The following is a 13,853-nucleotide window of genomic DNA, read 5'->3' on the forward strand; positions in this document are numbered from 1 at the left end:
AGAAGAATATTCAGTTGTTTTCTTTCAGCGTATATTGTTACACAGTTGATTACAACTGGATTTTACAGTTATAAAATGAAAATAGATTGATGTGCAGGCATGAAAATATTAGAAATATTATGTTTATATTAGCCACAAGGAACCAAAATACATTGACAAAACACAAAAAGTGAAATCAAGGCAATGCTGGAATTGTGACCTCTAGAAATTAAATATCCGGTCTTATAGGATCTCTAGAAATCCTACTTTGAATCTTCTTACTATTATTGGTGCTCAGGTCAGGCACCAATTAGATGATTGTGGCATGGCTTCTGGTAAAGATCATAGCTCTCCAATTATTTTGATGAGGAATTTATTAAGTATATCAGACTTTCAAGGCACTGATTGGAACTCATCCAGAACCACAACCAATTTGTTCAAATTGTTTAACTTTTGTCAATCTGTTTGTCAGAGCTAGCACCTTTATGCCACTTCTTTCCTCTTCTTGCGATTTGGTACTTAGCTCATTTAATCAGCAAATCCTCAGGTAACTATCAATACAATGATATACAGTGGGAATGCCATTTTAGGTTTGTAATCAATCTCTTGCCTCTAGGAATAAGGCTAAACACAAAAGAGGTACGCGTGTCACTTAATGGAGAAAGCTGGTAGTCTTTATTCTTGTGTGCATCTTATCTCGAAGCTGGCCATTAGAAACCTGTTTTTTTATCTAATGCACTTTTTATCATTCTCAACCCCACCCCCACGTCCCCCTGCCTTGATAATGAAATCTTTACCCCATTTTGAACATTATCAAAAATAACCTTATGGGTGGGTTTTATAGGTTAGCTAGCTTGGAACCTCCTTTCAAATCTTCAAAATACGACCTAATCTTTCTGTCTGAACTACTGCTCTTTGCAAATGTCTTGCTAGTAGAAAAAAGTAATTCCTCCTTTGTCAAAGAGATAATGGATGTATCGCTACCACTAGACTTTATTGTGCTTCATAAGTTCCTCCTTCCTTGGCAGCCCCCAGATGATTGTTCACGATTACAAATAACTGAAGCTACTCTGCTGATTTATGGCAGGTAAGTTTTCCTTAAACAGAGGAGAGATCAGATACATTATTTTCTCCACTATACGTATCTAATCTTCATTTTAATAAAGCTAGTAAAATTTACAGAAAAACACTTCACCAAGAATTTTCTTTTTCTTCTTGTTTGTTTCACAAGACATTTATGACCTCATCTACCTATATAACCCTCATGGACCCTGAAGGCACTCAGGGATGCCATCTGTAAAAAGAAGAAGTTGTGAAGTTACCAAGGAACATTTTCCTGTTACCCTCCAGCAAAATATTTCTGACAGATGTTTTGGACTTTCAGTGCTTTGGTTTTTAGCTTCAATTCTTTTGCAGTCCTTTGTCCCCTCAAAGACTTTTTCTTTGAAGATATTCAAGCCTCAGTAAGCACAAATAATAAATATATAAATAAATAAAACCCCCAAGCGCCTGACTTATATTCACACACAGTTTCATATTAGGGAGGAAGTATGATCATTAATCTCTTTGGACTGGTTTTCTGGTGAACACTGAGGTATCATTTGGAACTGAAACAGATAGCTGACAACTGGAATCAATCAACTTACAAAGTTTTCGTATTAATGATACAGTTGCTTAGTGGACTATCCATACTGTTTTAAGGTGAGCTTGTAGATGATCCTAACAAGATGTTAGGCGAGTTGTATGAAGTTTCCAAGTGTAAAGAGATTTTTTTGCCCTTGGTTGTGCAAATGTTTGAGGTCAGTCAAGACTTTGCTACAGTACATACATCCATACTTGAATATGAAAAAGGCATCCCACCAATGTCAAATGCAGTACAAAAGAAGTGGTTCTTTAAATCTGACATTAACTCACCTGCTGCAACCTCTTTGTTTGCAAATAGTTTATTGTCAACTGCCGAACTTATGTCAAAGAATACTTCTTCTTCATCTCTGTCTGCATCAAACTATGTCAAAAAAAAAAAAAAAAAAAAAGTTGGCAATCAGACACTTAGCCACTGCTTACTACTTGGCTGAACATCAACGTGTAACATGACATATCACCTCAAGCCTTCTTGACAGGAACTTTTCCATTTTTCTGTGTGTTGTCCATTGCTTTAGGTATGAATCATTTTAATTTTGACTGAAAACAAAACTAATTTTGTAAACCATTTTGCCTATTTTTTAATAGCTTGTCAGGAACAGAAGCTGCAGTAAAACTGACTTGCTATCAGAGACGGAAGTTTCAAAGCAGAAAGTAAAACTAGTAACGCATATTACTTTTTCAACCTTTGGATGAAAGCGTAGAGACTTCTTTTCAGGGATTAGCGTAACTAACTATTTAACTTGCAAGTGAAAAATTTTCAGCAATATCTGAATTGTCTGAAACCAATTTTTGCGACGTGTACACGTGTATGATCTCTTCAACTAGTTAAGCAAAATTCTTAGGAAAAAGTAAAGTATTTTTGAAAGTCCCCTATTGTACAGAAAAGAAAGCTTTCCTTGCTCTTGCACTAGCAGAAAGTGTATTGGCTCATAATTAATGGCTGATAATTAATAAAATCAGGAAAGTAAAGCTCCTTTAAAATGGCAAATAATTAATTTCTTACCATTTTAAACTTTTTTAATTTATTCTGTCTTTTGCCTGAATTCTGATACTGATTCTCTAAGCTTTTTTCATTTATTCTATCTTTTGCCTGAGTTCTGATACTGGGTCTCCAAAGTTTTTTCTCAGCTCTGTCGGACAGGTTCTTTTTATAGCCAGGTGACATGCCTGACAGTGGATTTGTGTTTTTTCTTATCGTATTCATCAAGCTTCATTAATTTAGAATAATCTAAATTTTAATTTAGAATTTAAAATAATCACTTATTGAGGCTTTCTTTGGAAAAAAATTGGACACTTTATTACTGATGCTCTGGATTTTTTTATTCTTTCTTGAACTGAGGCCAGGTGCACACTATGGAAAAAGGGAATACTGTAACCTCAAGGTACAGGAGCAAGCAAATAACGGTCGTATCAGACGGCTGTCATTTAGTGCATGCTCCCCTGGATAAGAGTCGCTATTTTCAGTCATGCTGTATCTTCAGTGTAATATGGTTTAGGATGCAGAATGAACCCCACAGCAAAAAGCATTACACTAGCAATTACATGGTCATGAACTTCAGTGGGCTTTTTCTTCCAAGTCCTAAACTGTTGAGCATCTTTTCAGATGTCTCACCAATACCTGCCTGTCTCATGGTAAAAATAATACGCAGGGAAAAGCCTTAGAGAGAGAAGTTCAAACCCTACTAGGAACTTTGCAGCAGAAGCTAACACTTATAGAGATTAAGTTGTTTTCCAAATTTCTATCTATCTCAGAATGTAGCATGATACTTAATGAGTTAATTTTAGAGAGATACTGAATTGCTTGTCTAACACCTACCATTGCAAAATCAGTACCACTCTTTTCGTTATGCCTTACAATGACTTATATATTATGTATATTACTTAAACTGTTCTGTCACTGGTAACAAAATTTGCTTTCTTATGTCATTTTCCATCAGTACCTCAAGGTAAACTCAGAGGCAAATATCAGCCCAAGAATAATTATTTAAAGTGGCAGATGTCAGAAATAGTTCAAAAATAGGGAAAGAACATCAAAGATACAAAGAATGATTCTACACACTGGGTCTGTGTGAACGAAAGAAAATGGAAGCTTGTGGGAGGCCAGAGTCTACTAGAGAGAGGCAACCATTGTAGAAAGTTTGCTGCCAACAAGCTTGACTCTCAAGCCCTGTCCAAGTGCTCAAATCTTAATTGGTATTAGTCCTGTTTTAAATCTTTAAGGTCTTAATATTTAGCTTCATGCTTAGCTCAGCCCTAGAGTTCACTTCCATCATAAATGAGCCTACTATCATTATCAATACGTGGAGTTTTCTGACTGGTTCTTGAAATGGAGTTTCTGGCTCTGACCCTAAGGACAACTTGGTTCATCCTGTGATGCAGCAGCACAGTTGGCCATCTTTCTGGGCAGACATTTATCTCTTCTTGAGTAGTTATTTTGCCTTTCAGTGCTAATCAAAATTCAAAACACTATTTTTTATTTATAAAGCAGAAATTTGTTTGTATTTACCTATTAGAAGGATTACATCTTAACTTATGTCAAAACTGAGGCTTGTGGAAGAACAGGTCTTAAATGAAGCTGTTTGGCTACTGCTGGACAATTTATTACCATGCGCCAAGAGCAGCTTTGGAATTTCCTTGTTGATAAGAAAGGAGTATTGAATTCTGTGAATTCTTTTGCACTGGTCTGTCTCCGAGAGAGTGTGGGGATATGCTTTTCTTCTGTCGCTTCTCATCAAAAACTGTATGTGTTTCATTAGATATGCTAGGGAAGACGTATAATATGATATTGTGGGTATGTGTATGCATAAAAACCAGTAAATTGTAATCAGGTTGTGTCTGATCATTACTGCGTAGGTCACACCACACTTGGAGAGATGACAGGCTTGCTTTCTCATTAGTAGCATTCCTCTGAATAATCCAGTTTACCATGAAAAAACACATGATCAATCTCAAAACGTTCTGAAGGTTCCAAGAATTTGAAACATCAACTTCCCCCATTCAAAGAACACCAGCTGTGCTTCAGTACTCTGAAAAATCTGGTCTTTGTAATGAAAGCCTATATTGTCACCCAAAGAAAACCAATTACTTGAGGCTTGCACATAGACTCAGCTTTCCCCTCACAAAATGAGAACTGTAATACCCTGAGCCACAGGAAGGCAAGGTAGCTTTCATAGAGAAAATATTTTTGAAAGAAACTAAGTAACCGTGTGAGTTCTGTATTTCATTGAATTGCTAAACATTTTAAAATGAAATCCTTATGATAATTATTGGAGGCTTGAACAAAACATAAAGGTACTCAAACAACCCTATTCACAAAGAACAAACAGCAGTAAAACTTGTATTTTTAGCGGAACATGTCTAAATCAATAGGTTGCTTTCCCTACTGAAAACAAATGACTATTTTCTTCAAAACATAGCTCTTTGCAACTAAATTATCTACTGATATCTTTATGGATGTCTCAGTTTAATTATAGTCAAGGCCTGTGTTTTATAGAAATATAATTTTTTTAAACATGCCACTGAAAGCATCTGCAATACACAAGACACATTAACTGTATTGTTATCTGAGTTGATACAGTCTTTACTGGTGATGCAGGAAGAAGCAAAGTATCTCTTCCCTGTGACGTCAGTGGGGTTTGAGGTCTGAATTCATTCTATAGCGTTTCCCTCAATGAGACACTAATGGGGTTTTTGTACTTCACTGTCTCTGTTTTGTTGGGAAGGACCTCAGAGGACAAGAGAATCACATTACTTTAAGAAACCAGCCTAAATCTCAGAGCCAAGAAAGGTTTCGCAAACCTTTCCGAAGTACATTTGGGGGCTGTACTTGGTAAAAATCTCATGAAGTCCTTCCCCCGCCCAACAAATACATATGGAAGCTGTAGGGCAGCTATCTCCACATCACTTCTATGAGTGGTCCTGCTTCCAAGATTTAACTCCCTGTGGTGAAGGAAACCACGAGAGGCTTTCTCTAACTTCTCTCTCCTCAGTTCAATAATGGTGTTTCTGTGGGAGGAAGAGGTAATACAGCATCATTTGGGAGGATGTGAATTTACCACACCCACACACTGTAGTTTATTCCAGTTTCACGTGAACGTTGTTGAACTGGGGGATTTGATACTGGCACGCTGCTATATATAAAAATGATGGAAAATATTTTCTAGATCTTATGCCTTGTAAATAATTTTTCTAGGGAAAGCAGGTTGTACTTGCTGCTCTCAGAGAGAAAATTATTAGTGTTTCTAAATAAGCACCCAAAAAATCCTAACCAATAGAAGCAGCTTCACAGAAAAATTGTCCAAGTTGTTGAACATTGTGAATCTCACTGGTCAATGATGATAAATGGAGGTTTGGTAATACCACATATTGAGTTAAAGAAAAAGGCGCACACCTCTTCTCACATCTGTCAGGGGGCAAGCATCAAGGAAACTGCAGTTAACTGGAATTTTGGGTGAGCGTGAAGTCATTCAGCCTGGCGCTGCCCACTACGGACTGATTCACCCCCAATGACAGTCCTTGCAGGTGGTTTATCCAAAATGACAGCTCCAAAATAGGGGATCATAACAGCCTTTCAAATTGGAGTACAGGAAAACTAGAAAGAAATCTGGTTGCAGCAAACTCGCAGAGAATTCTTGTTTGTGCACTTTAAAATAAAATTAGAAATGGAGAAAGGATAAAAAAACCCCAAGCAAATACGTGTACTTAAATAGTACTTGCAACAGCTGACGAAAATGTCCTCTATTTTAGAGCATGATGGATGTCCATGTACAGAAAACAAACGGTGTCCAAATTAAAATACTTATTGGGCTAATTGCTCTATAGCAATATTCCCATCCACCTCAAAATCAAATAGGATTTCGGGAATTGGATGATGAATGCTCTATTTGCTCTCTTTACAGGCAAAGACTCAAACAGTAACTGCAATTCATAGATGTCTGAGTCTTTTCTCAGTCATTGAAACATATATTATGTCACTTGAAATCCCTAAAATATTGTACGTTAAAGGTACGGGTGATCTGATTATCAGACCCACTTGCTGCAAGCAAGATGGTATTCGTATGTGCTGTTTTGAGCTCTTGGTCTGGCTTCAGTAGGAAGCTATTCGTTGCTGGTCTTCAAGAGCAGGAGTGAGTAGAGTGCTAAGCCTCTGATCACTGCAGTCAATGCCGGTCAGGAAATAAACCCGACAGAGTTGCTTTGCGCTGTCCTTTAAGTCATGTCCTCAAGTACGGACCTTTCTGTGGTGTTTGACTGATCTTTGGCTGTGGAAAATAAGCCATCAGACCTCCAGACATATAGATAGGAGAGGGGATTTTTTTCTCAGACAGAGCAACTTCTGAAAGATTTATAGTGCACAACTAAGCGAACACAACTTGGGTTGTGCTGCATAGTCAGAGGCTCTAATTGTATGCGCGAACAGGAATGCTGAATGTAAGACAAGTGATAACATAACATCGTGGTGTTTGGTGCAGGGGTGACAGCTCCTGAATGCTCAGTGCAGTCCCAGTATCCACAGCTGATAAACTGGAGGGATTTCCAAATTGGTTAAGATAATGACTACTTAATTGCCATGTGTAATAAGGGAAGAATTAGGGCTGAGATCAGAGAAGGCTGAAAAATTAATCTGTTTCCTGTACCTTTCCATGGGTAAGAGAAATTTTACAAGTTATTATATCCAGCAGACAAAATTGTAAGATGCAAGGATGAAGAGCAAGTGAGAATTGAAGCAAACCGCACAATTTATTCTGATGCCAGATTCTTTACTGCTTAATTAATCATAATTGGCAATGGAGTCCCCATTTAAAGATTGTTCCTAAAAGGAAAAGTAGTAATACATTCAAATTCAAATAGGAATGAATTCAGGAAAGTCTGCAGTCTAAAAATTGCTCTACATAGCCAGAACTGTCACTTCAGGCTTTATAATTCATTAACCAGCTATCCATGCAAGTGCAACACAATCCCAGTTTAGGAAGCAGACAAATCATCCCTGTATTATCACCTGCAATGGAGGAATAATTTCCTTTTAAATAAAAGAAAAAAGGAAGGTAAGCCACAAAAAAGAGGACATGGCTTCTCGTATCACAGTTATCCTGTGCTTTTAAAGGAGATACCAAGTTTAGAAGTCAGACTGTACCACTGCCCTTGAAGTGTTGGTATATTTTGGTTGAAAAGTTGACAATCCTTTAGCTAGTAACATAAAGAGATTCAAAAGATTGAGCAAGTTGTAATGATTTTCAGGTGGCAGTGGCTATAACCGTGACAAGAAGAACTCACTATTTTTATTCCGGCTAGATTAGGCAGGGGTCTGCTCCTGAAGAAGTGAAAACAAATAAGGACTAGGTTTATTTTACCCTTGGTAATACAAAAAGGTGAAGTGAGACACACACGTGAGTGTATAGGTGCTGCTTTATGATCTTCAGACACCCACACAGAAATCCCTTTACTATTGTTGTTCCATCCCTATTTTGCTTCTCATAATAATTACAAGCTAATTGACTTGTGCAGTTACTTCTAGAGAACTCTGGAAAAAGCAAATGAAAAAAAAATAAATCAGCAAATGGGAAAACAGTAAAGAAATATGTGAGGAAAAATATATAAGGTAGGATAATAACCACTGGGAAGGGTGGATAGGAAAAAAGAGCTCAAGCCTTGTATAGGAAAAATAATAAGCAGAGGAACTGAGGAATGAAGCTGGAATGTGCAGATTGGGAGCTCAAGGAACATTTCCCTATTATAAAGTACACTCTTGAAAAAAAACAAAAAAAAACCCTTCAACAAGCCACAACACGTGGGGGAGGGCACATAGGGGAGACATATTTCTCTGCAATCCATTCTCTAGTTTTAGTATTTTCTGTCTTTTATATCGAATACTTTGAAATCTCCGATTAATTTTTTATATGATATTGTATCAACATACAGAAGAAAAACTACAACTGAAATTACACTAGAGCTCATCAGTGATTTATAAAAAACCATGCAATTAGCAGAGGTTATAAATTGGTATCAGACAGAAATTTAGAAAAGAAACTGGAGATTTTATCACCATTATTAAAATCCTAAGGAATACTCTGTGTTATCTAAAATAAACCACTTAACACCTTATTTTTTACCACAAGAGTTCCACACAGGATTCATAAATCACTGCAGAGTCCCCATGCTTCCACTATTAGAGTTTCTCAAGTTCCACTTGTCATGGGAGTGTCTATTGCTATGAGTGCTACTTGTAAAGAAGCATGAGGGTGAACATTTACCAGCCCTGCATCGAGCAGACAGTTCTGTAGGAGCTGCTGCTAGCTTTTGTATATCCCAAACTCATTCACTCAAAATAGGTGCAATTTGAAGCCACTAGCTACATTATTTTTGCTCGCATTAGGTGCACAGACAGAATCGAGTATGGTAAGAAAAAATTAAAATTAAACCATCAAATTCAAATAACATCTTCCAGCAACATCAATGAGAACTGAAATGACCTTCAAAAAGAGTAAATAAACAGTTATAATGGAAGCCATCAGCTAATTCAACTGCCTTATGCTACAAAATGTGAAAATACAAATACAGTGTGCCCATGCACACAGACACATCAAACCTGCTCTGCTCCTCTAGAAACAAAGCGATGGACCCTGAATAGATTTTTGGACTTTGTTATAGCAGATATGAAATGCAAAAATTATGTCAGATTCTGGCCCACTCCCACATTAGTACAAAAAAGGATATCCCGGGACACTTGTAATCCAATTGCTAATCATCTCCCTTTTCTATTAATTTGGCAGTACATAAACAATGCAATTACTACAAAAGAGAGGCTTTCGGTTTTTTTGTTCTTAAAATGATTTTCTGTTACTTCCTGCTAAACTGAAGAACTTAGTGCCATGGCACACAAGTGTGGAGATGTTCTGACAGTTTAATTCCCTTCACAGTAAAATGTGAGAGTCCCCATCTCTGGAGATTTTCAAGACTCGCCTGGATGCAGTCCTGGGTAATGTGCTCTAGGCAATCCTGCTTTAGCAGGGGAGTTGGACTAGATGATCTCTAGAGGTCCCTTCCAACTCTGAAGATTCTGTGATTCTGTAAAACTCTGTTAAAGTCAGCATCCATACTTGTAATATGGAACAGTATGACACCAAGTAAAAGGTATGTCTTATCTGAAGAAACAATTAGCAGTAAGCAGAAGTAATAGGCTGTCTTTGTAGGTTTATGTGGAGTAATAGCTTTTGATAGGCAGGAGGAGGAGGAAGTCCTGTCTTTATGCTGCGATCATGTTGAGCAACACCCTGACTTCTATCAGTTTTCAGCTGTTAAAAGCGAGCACCTCGGGCAATGTGTTGGGGAGAGTTGATGGGAAAGACACCATGCAATTATGGGCCCTTGTAGAGCAGAAAATGGGCAAATTGAAGGAGAGCTAGATTTGATTGGGGGTGAGGGGAGAAATCAATAATTTGGTGGTATGGTAGGTAGAAAATTAATGAACTAGAGGGAAAGGAATTACTTGTTTGGAAGAGAAGCTGATGGAGGTAGAGAGTGGTGCCACAGAGTGGTTTTGGAACATACAGACTTTTTGTAACGCTTAGATGCAAAGCCTTTCTGTCTGAGCAGATATTTAAGAGCACTGGCTGGTTAATTCTCTTCCCACTAAGGATATTCACCTGGGTGACTGGTGACTGTTATGTGGAAAGTAAAAATATTGCTGCTTTATTTCTGAAATGATTTTTGCATCATGTTTTCCATTTCCCCATAGGGACTCTGAGCTTCCAACAGGCATTGTGCTCCACTATATTTGTATCTCTTCAACTTTTAAAAGCTGAAGTCAGTTTAACATAGTCAGCAATAAACAACTCAAAATGTTTCAGCCATTTCTCTACACTACTATGACCCCTACAATAAATATTCTGTTTGTCTCTGAAGTTGTCATCAGCAATCAGAACTGAATCAGGCAACATACGTGTTAGTTCACACAGTGTTTAAGGGACATGACTTGCGTGTGTTTGTCTTGGGTTAACTGACTTGTCGACTTCTAGAAGTAACTTTTTGAGCTATAAATACAGCCAGCATCTCTACATATAAACTCTCTATGCATATTCACTGTGCAATGACTGAAAACTTGCACCTTGACATGTATTACATCTGTCCAGCAGCTTCTATGGCAAAGTCAACTATATTAATTATTTTTGAAGATTAATTAAAAACAGAGATGCTTTAGCACATGTACATATAGAGACCTACCTTGAAAGCACAAACACTTACTTCTTCTTATTTTAAAAAATATGCATTCCACTGTTGGAGTAATTTTCGCTATGCATTTACTTTTTAAAGGAAATTGCCTTTAAAGAGGCAAATGGTATTACAAAGAAACAGAACAGTGGTGTCAAGCAGCAAGACAGATCACGACTGAGGAGCTTGAATGGAAAACTGAATTACAGTTTGAGTTAGGAGATGCTCCATGATTTATTTGTTACTCTGTTCCTGTAGAACCCAGGAAAACATTCAGCCTGAGGGAGAGATCATCTTACTCTCACCTCCACTGGGTCTAAAATAAATTGCTTGATTTTTATTTTAATGCACCTAACCCTAAAGGAAGGGGAAAGGCATTATTGATTACAGAGTCAGATATGACTGGATGCTGTCCAAATCCTCATACAGCTTTAACAGCCCTCTGTGTCTTAGCTTGCAATATCCTTTCTTTCCTCTTACATTACTGGAGCTCACAGCGATGCTGCAAATTACGAAGCGTTAATGTAAAATTCAGTATTTTGAAACCTAGACAAAGGGCAGAGCAGTACAAGCAAGCTGCATCAGGCTCAGTCAATAACAGCTGTAGTTTGTCAGTTTGCTGTATACAGCTCAGTGGCATTACAGGAAGATCTAGAATCACCCGATTCTTCCCCAAATTTGTTTTTTCGTTTTGTTTTTGTTTTGTCTTTGTTTTTTCATTCCATAGCAATAATGCCTGTCCTCCAGTAGTTTTTCTTCCATCTTTATCTAGGAAGATTTCTGATGGGTCTTGGATGTGTCCTCAGTCTTCAGAAGCTCCTGGGAGCTCACCCTATTTCATATAAACCAAGAGACTCGTTGGGAATAAACTAGTTAAGGACCAGTTGCTACAGCGTAATTCCCCTATCTTCTCCAGCACCACATGAGACAAGTACTGGAATGTTCCCATTCCCACAGCACACAGTTCAGTGAAACAGCTCTGATTACAAAGATGTTCAAATAAATGCTTTCCTTGACACCTTTAATTTTTAATATTAAGTGCAATAGTACTTCTCAGAGAAAATGAGCCCTAAAGCTGCAGGACATTAACAAATATGTTTGTGTGTGTAGAGATTTTTCCTGAATGAAGTATAAAAAATGTATATCTTCCCCTGCCTGTAGTGCTGCTGGAGCTCCCGTGTCACTGTCCCTTTTGTTTAAAGCAAAACCAAATTGTTTTCTAACATCAACTCCCACAGCACATACAGATCACAGACAAGCACCCCAAATAAATATATAGCAATATTGGTTTCCCAGAAAACGTTCATACAAGCAATAACTGTAATTGAAATGAAGCAACTCAAACAAATTTTAGAAAAACTCAGAAATAAATGCCATTTCTTCCTATAAATACTATTTTCTTCCAGTGATAGTTTGCACTTTGTTGCAATGAAAAGCATTGATATTGCTGCCAAACACACCAAATATTTCCCTTTCAAGATCAACAGCATTTCTCCTGTTGGCTTTGGTGGCAGAGATTCTGAATGACAGTACTAAAATATTGTAGGCTGGTCTTTCACCATTAGATGAACCAACCAGTACCGAAAATATTATTTTTGCCTATGTATCATCACAGTTTTGCAAGGAAGAATGTTACCAACTGAAAGCTAACACAAAAAGTCCTGCGTTAATTTCAACTGCAAATTTAACCAGTTAAGAACTGGTTAAATTAACAAGAACTAATGACTCAGATGCAAGAACAAGCATAGGGTATACCATAAGCCTAAACATTAGCTGCTGTGGGGTTTTAATATGAAAAATCTGCACTTAATTCAGGAAATAATTTGACATTTGTAGGTGTCTAAGACCTTAGCAATACAGATAATTTAATCTGCAATAGCTGTAGTTATTCAAAGTGGAATTTCAAACTGTAAGAACCAGATAATTTGAAAATTATTAGCTTTTCTATTTTCCTTGGAAGAGAAAAATAAACGTTACTTCCCAACTAAACAGTTCCTATGTATATAAATAATTTCTGACCCAGGATAAGCAGTGTTTCCAGCGGTGGTCTCTATATTAATAAACTTTGTAAATGGCATTGAATTCTTCATAATAAGCCCTCCTGTGGTCATCTTGAGCTGAAGAGTTCTAAATTCTGATGAAATAAATTATTTACCTCTAGAAGCATGACTCATACCAAACTTAGGATAATATTCAGCAAATGCCAGTTTGAGTTCAGGATGAGCTCACAAAGCCAACTTCCAATTGCGCTGCCTCAGGAAGAACATGAATTTGTTTCCTGCAGCAAGAAGTGAGTGCACTGCTATTTTAATTTCTGTACCAGAAAGTTCTGTTTATCTGTCTAAATTATTGGAGCATGCTGCTTCAGAGCACAAAAGAGATTATTTGATTTACAAATGAAAGCTGGCAAGCTAACGAGATACTGACAGAAACTATTGCTTTAGTCATCAAGGAATATGACATTCTTGCATCTAGCATATATTTTTTGGAAACAAATGTAGGACAAAATCCCACATGATTATGTAGGCTGAAAGCATTTTTTAAATATCATAACAAAAAAGTGGACGAAGTGGAACTGATTGACATATCTTATTTAATTTTTCAAAAGCTTTTGACAATATTGCTACCCAGAGGCTATTAAATGAAACATAATTTTAGGGAAGCACTAAATAATATAATGGGTTTATTAAAAAAAAAAGTATGAGAAATGTCCAGGGGATGCGTTGTCAACAAGTAGTACAGAAAATGGCCACTATATTGATCAAGGAAATAGAAAGTACAAATCAGAAAACTAGAGCAGCCCACTTACCCTGAGTAGGGAAATGAAGACTAAGAGGAGGCAGGGATATCGTTAAGAAATCCATGTAATGCAACAATAGTGTGTGTTGTAGGGGAAAGATGAAAAAAAGCCCCAAGCCCAGTAAGGATCAAAACGAAGCCTCCACAACCTTTCTTTTATTGTAATTTCATAACTTTACGCTTGTCTGTCCACTACCTGTTCGTTTGAGCTAAGTGAATTATAG

General features: G+C 37.2%; 1 protein-coding gene across 1 annotated transcript in view; it reads right to left on the bottom strand.

Moving 5' to 3' along the window:
- Positions 1–13,853, bottom strand: part of AK5 (adenylate kinase 5) — a 94,362-nt gene that overhangs the window by 44,235 nt on the left and 36,274 nt on the right. The window contains exon 7 of the mRNA XM_054212201.1: positions 1,894–1,984. Coding sequence (XP_054068176.1) covers positions 1,894–1,984 — 91 coding nt within the window. The remainder of the gene's footprint in view (positions 1–1,893; positions 1,985–13,853) is intronic.

The sequence above is a fragment of the Rissa tridactyla genome, chromosome 8, assembly GCF_028500815.1.
Source record: "Rissa tridactyla isolate bRisTri1 chromosome 8, bRisTri1.patW.cur.20221130, whole genome shotgun sequence".
In the NCBI taxonomy this organism is placed as follows: Eukaryota; Metazoa; Chordata; class Aves; order Charadriiformes; family Laridae; genus Rissa; species Rissa tridactyla.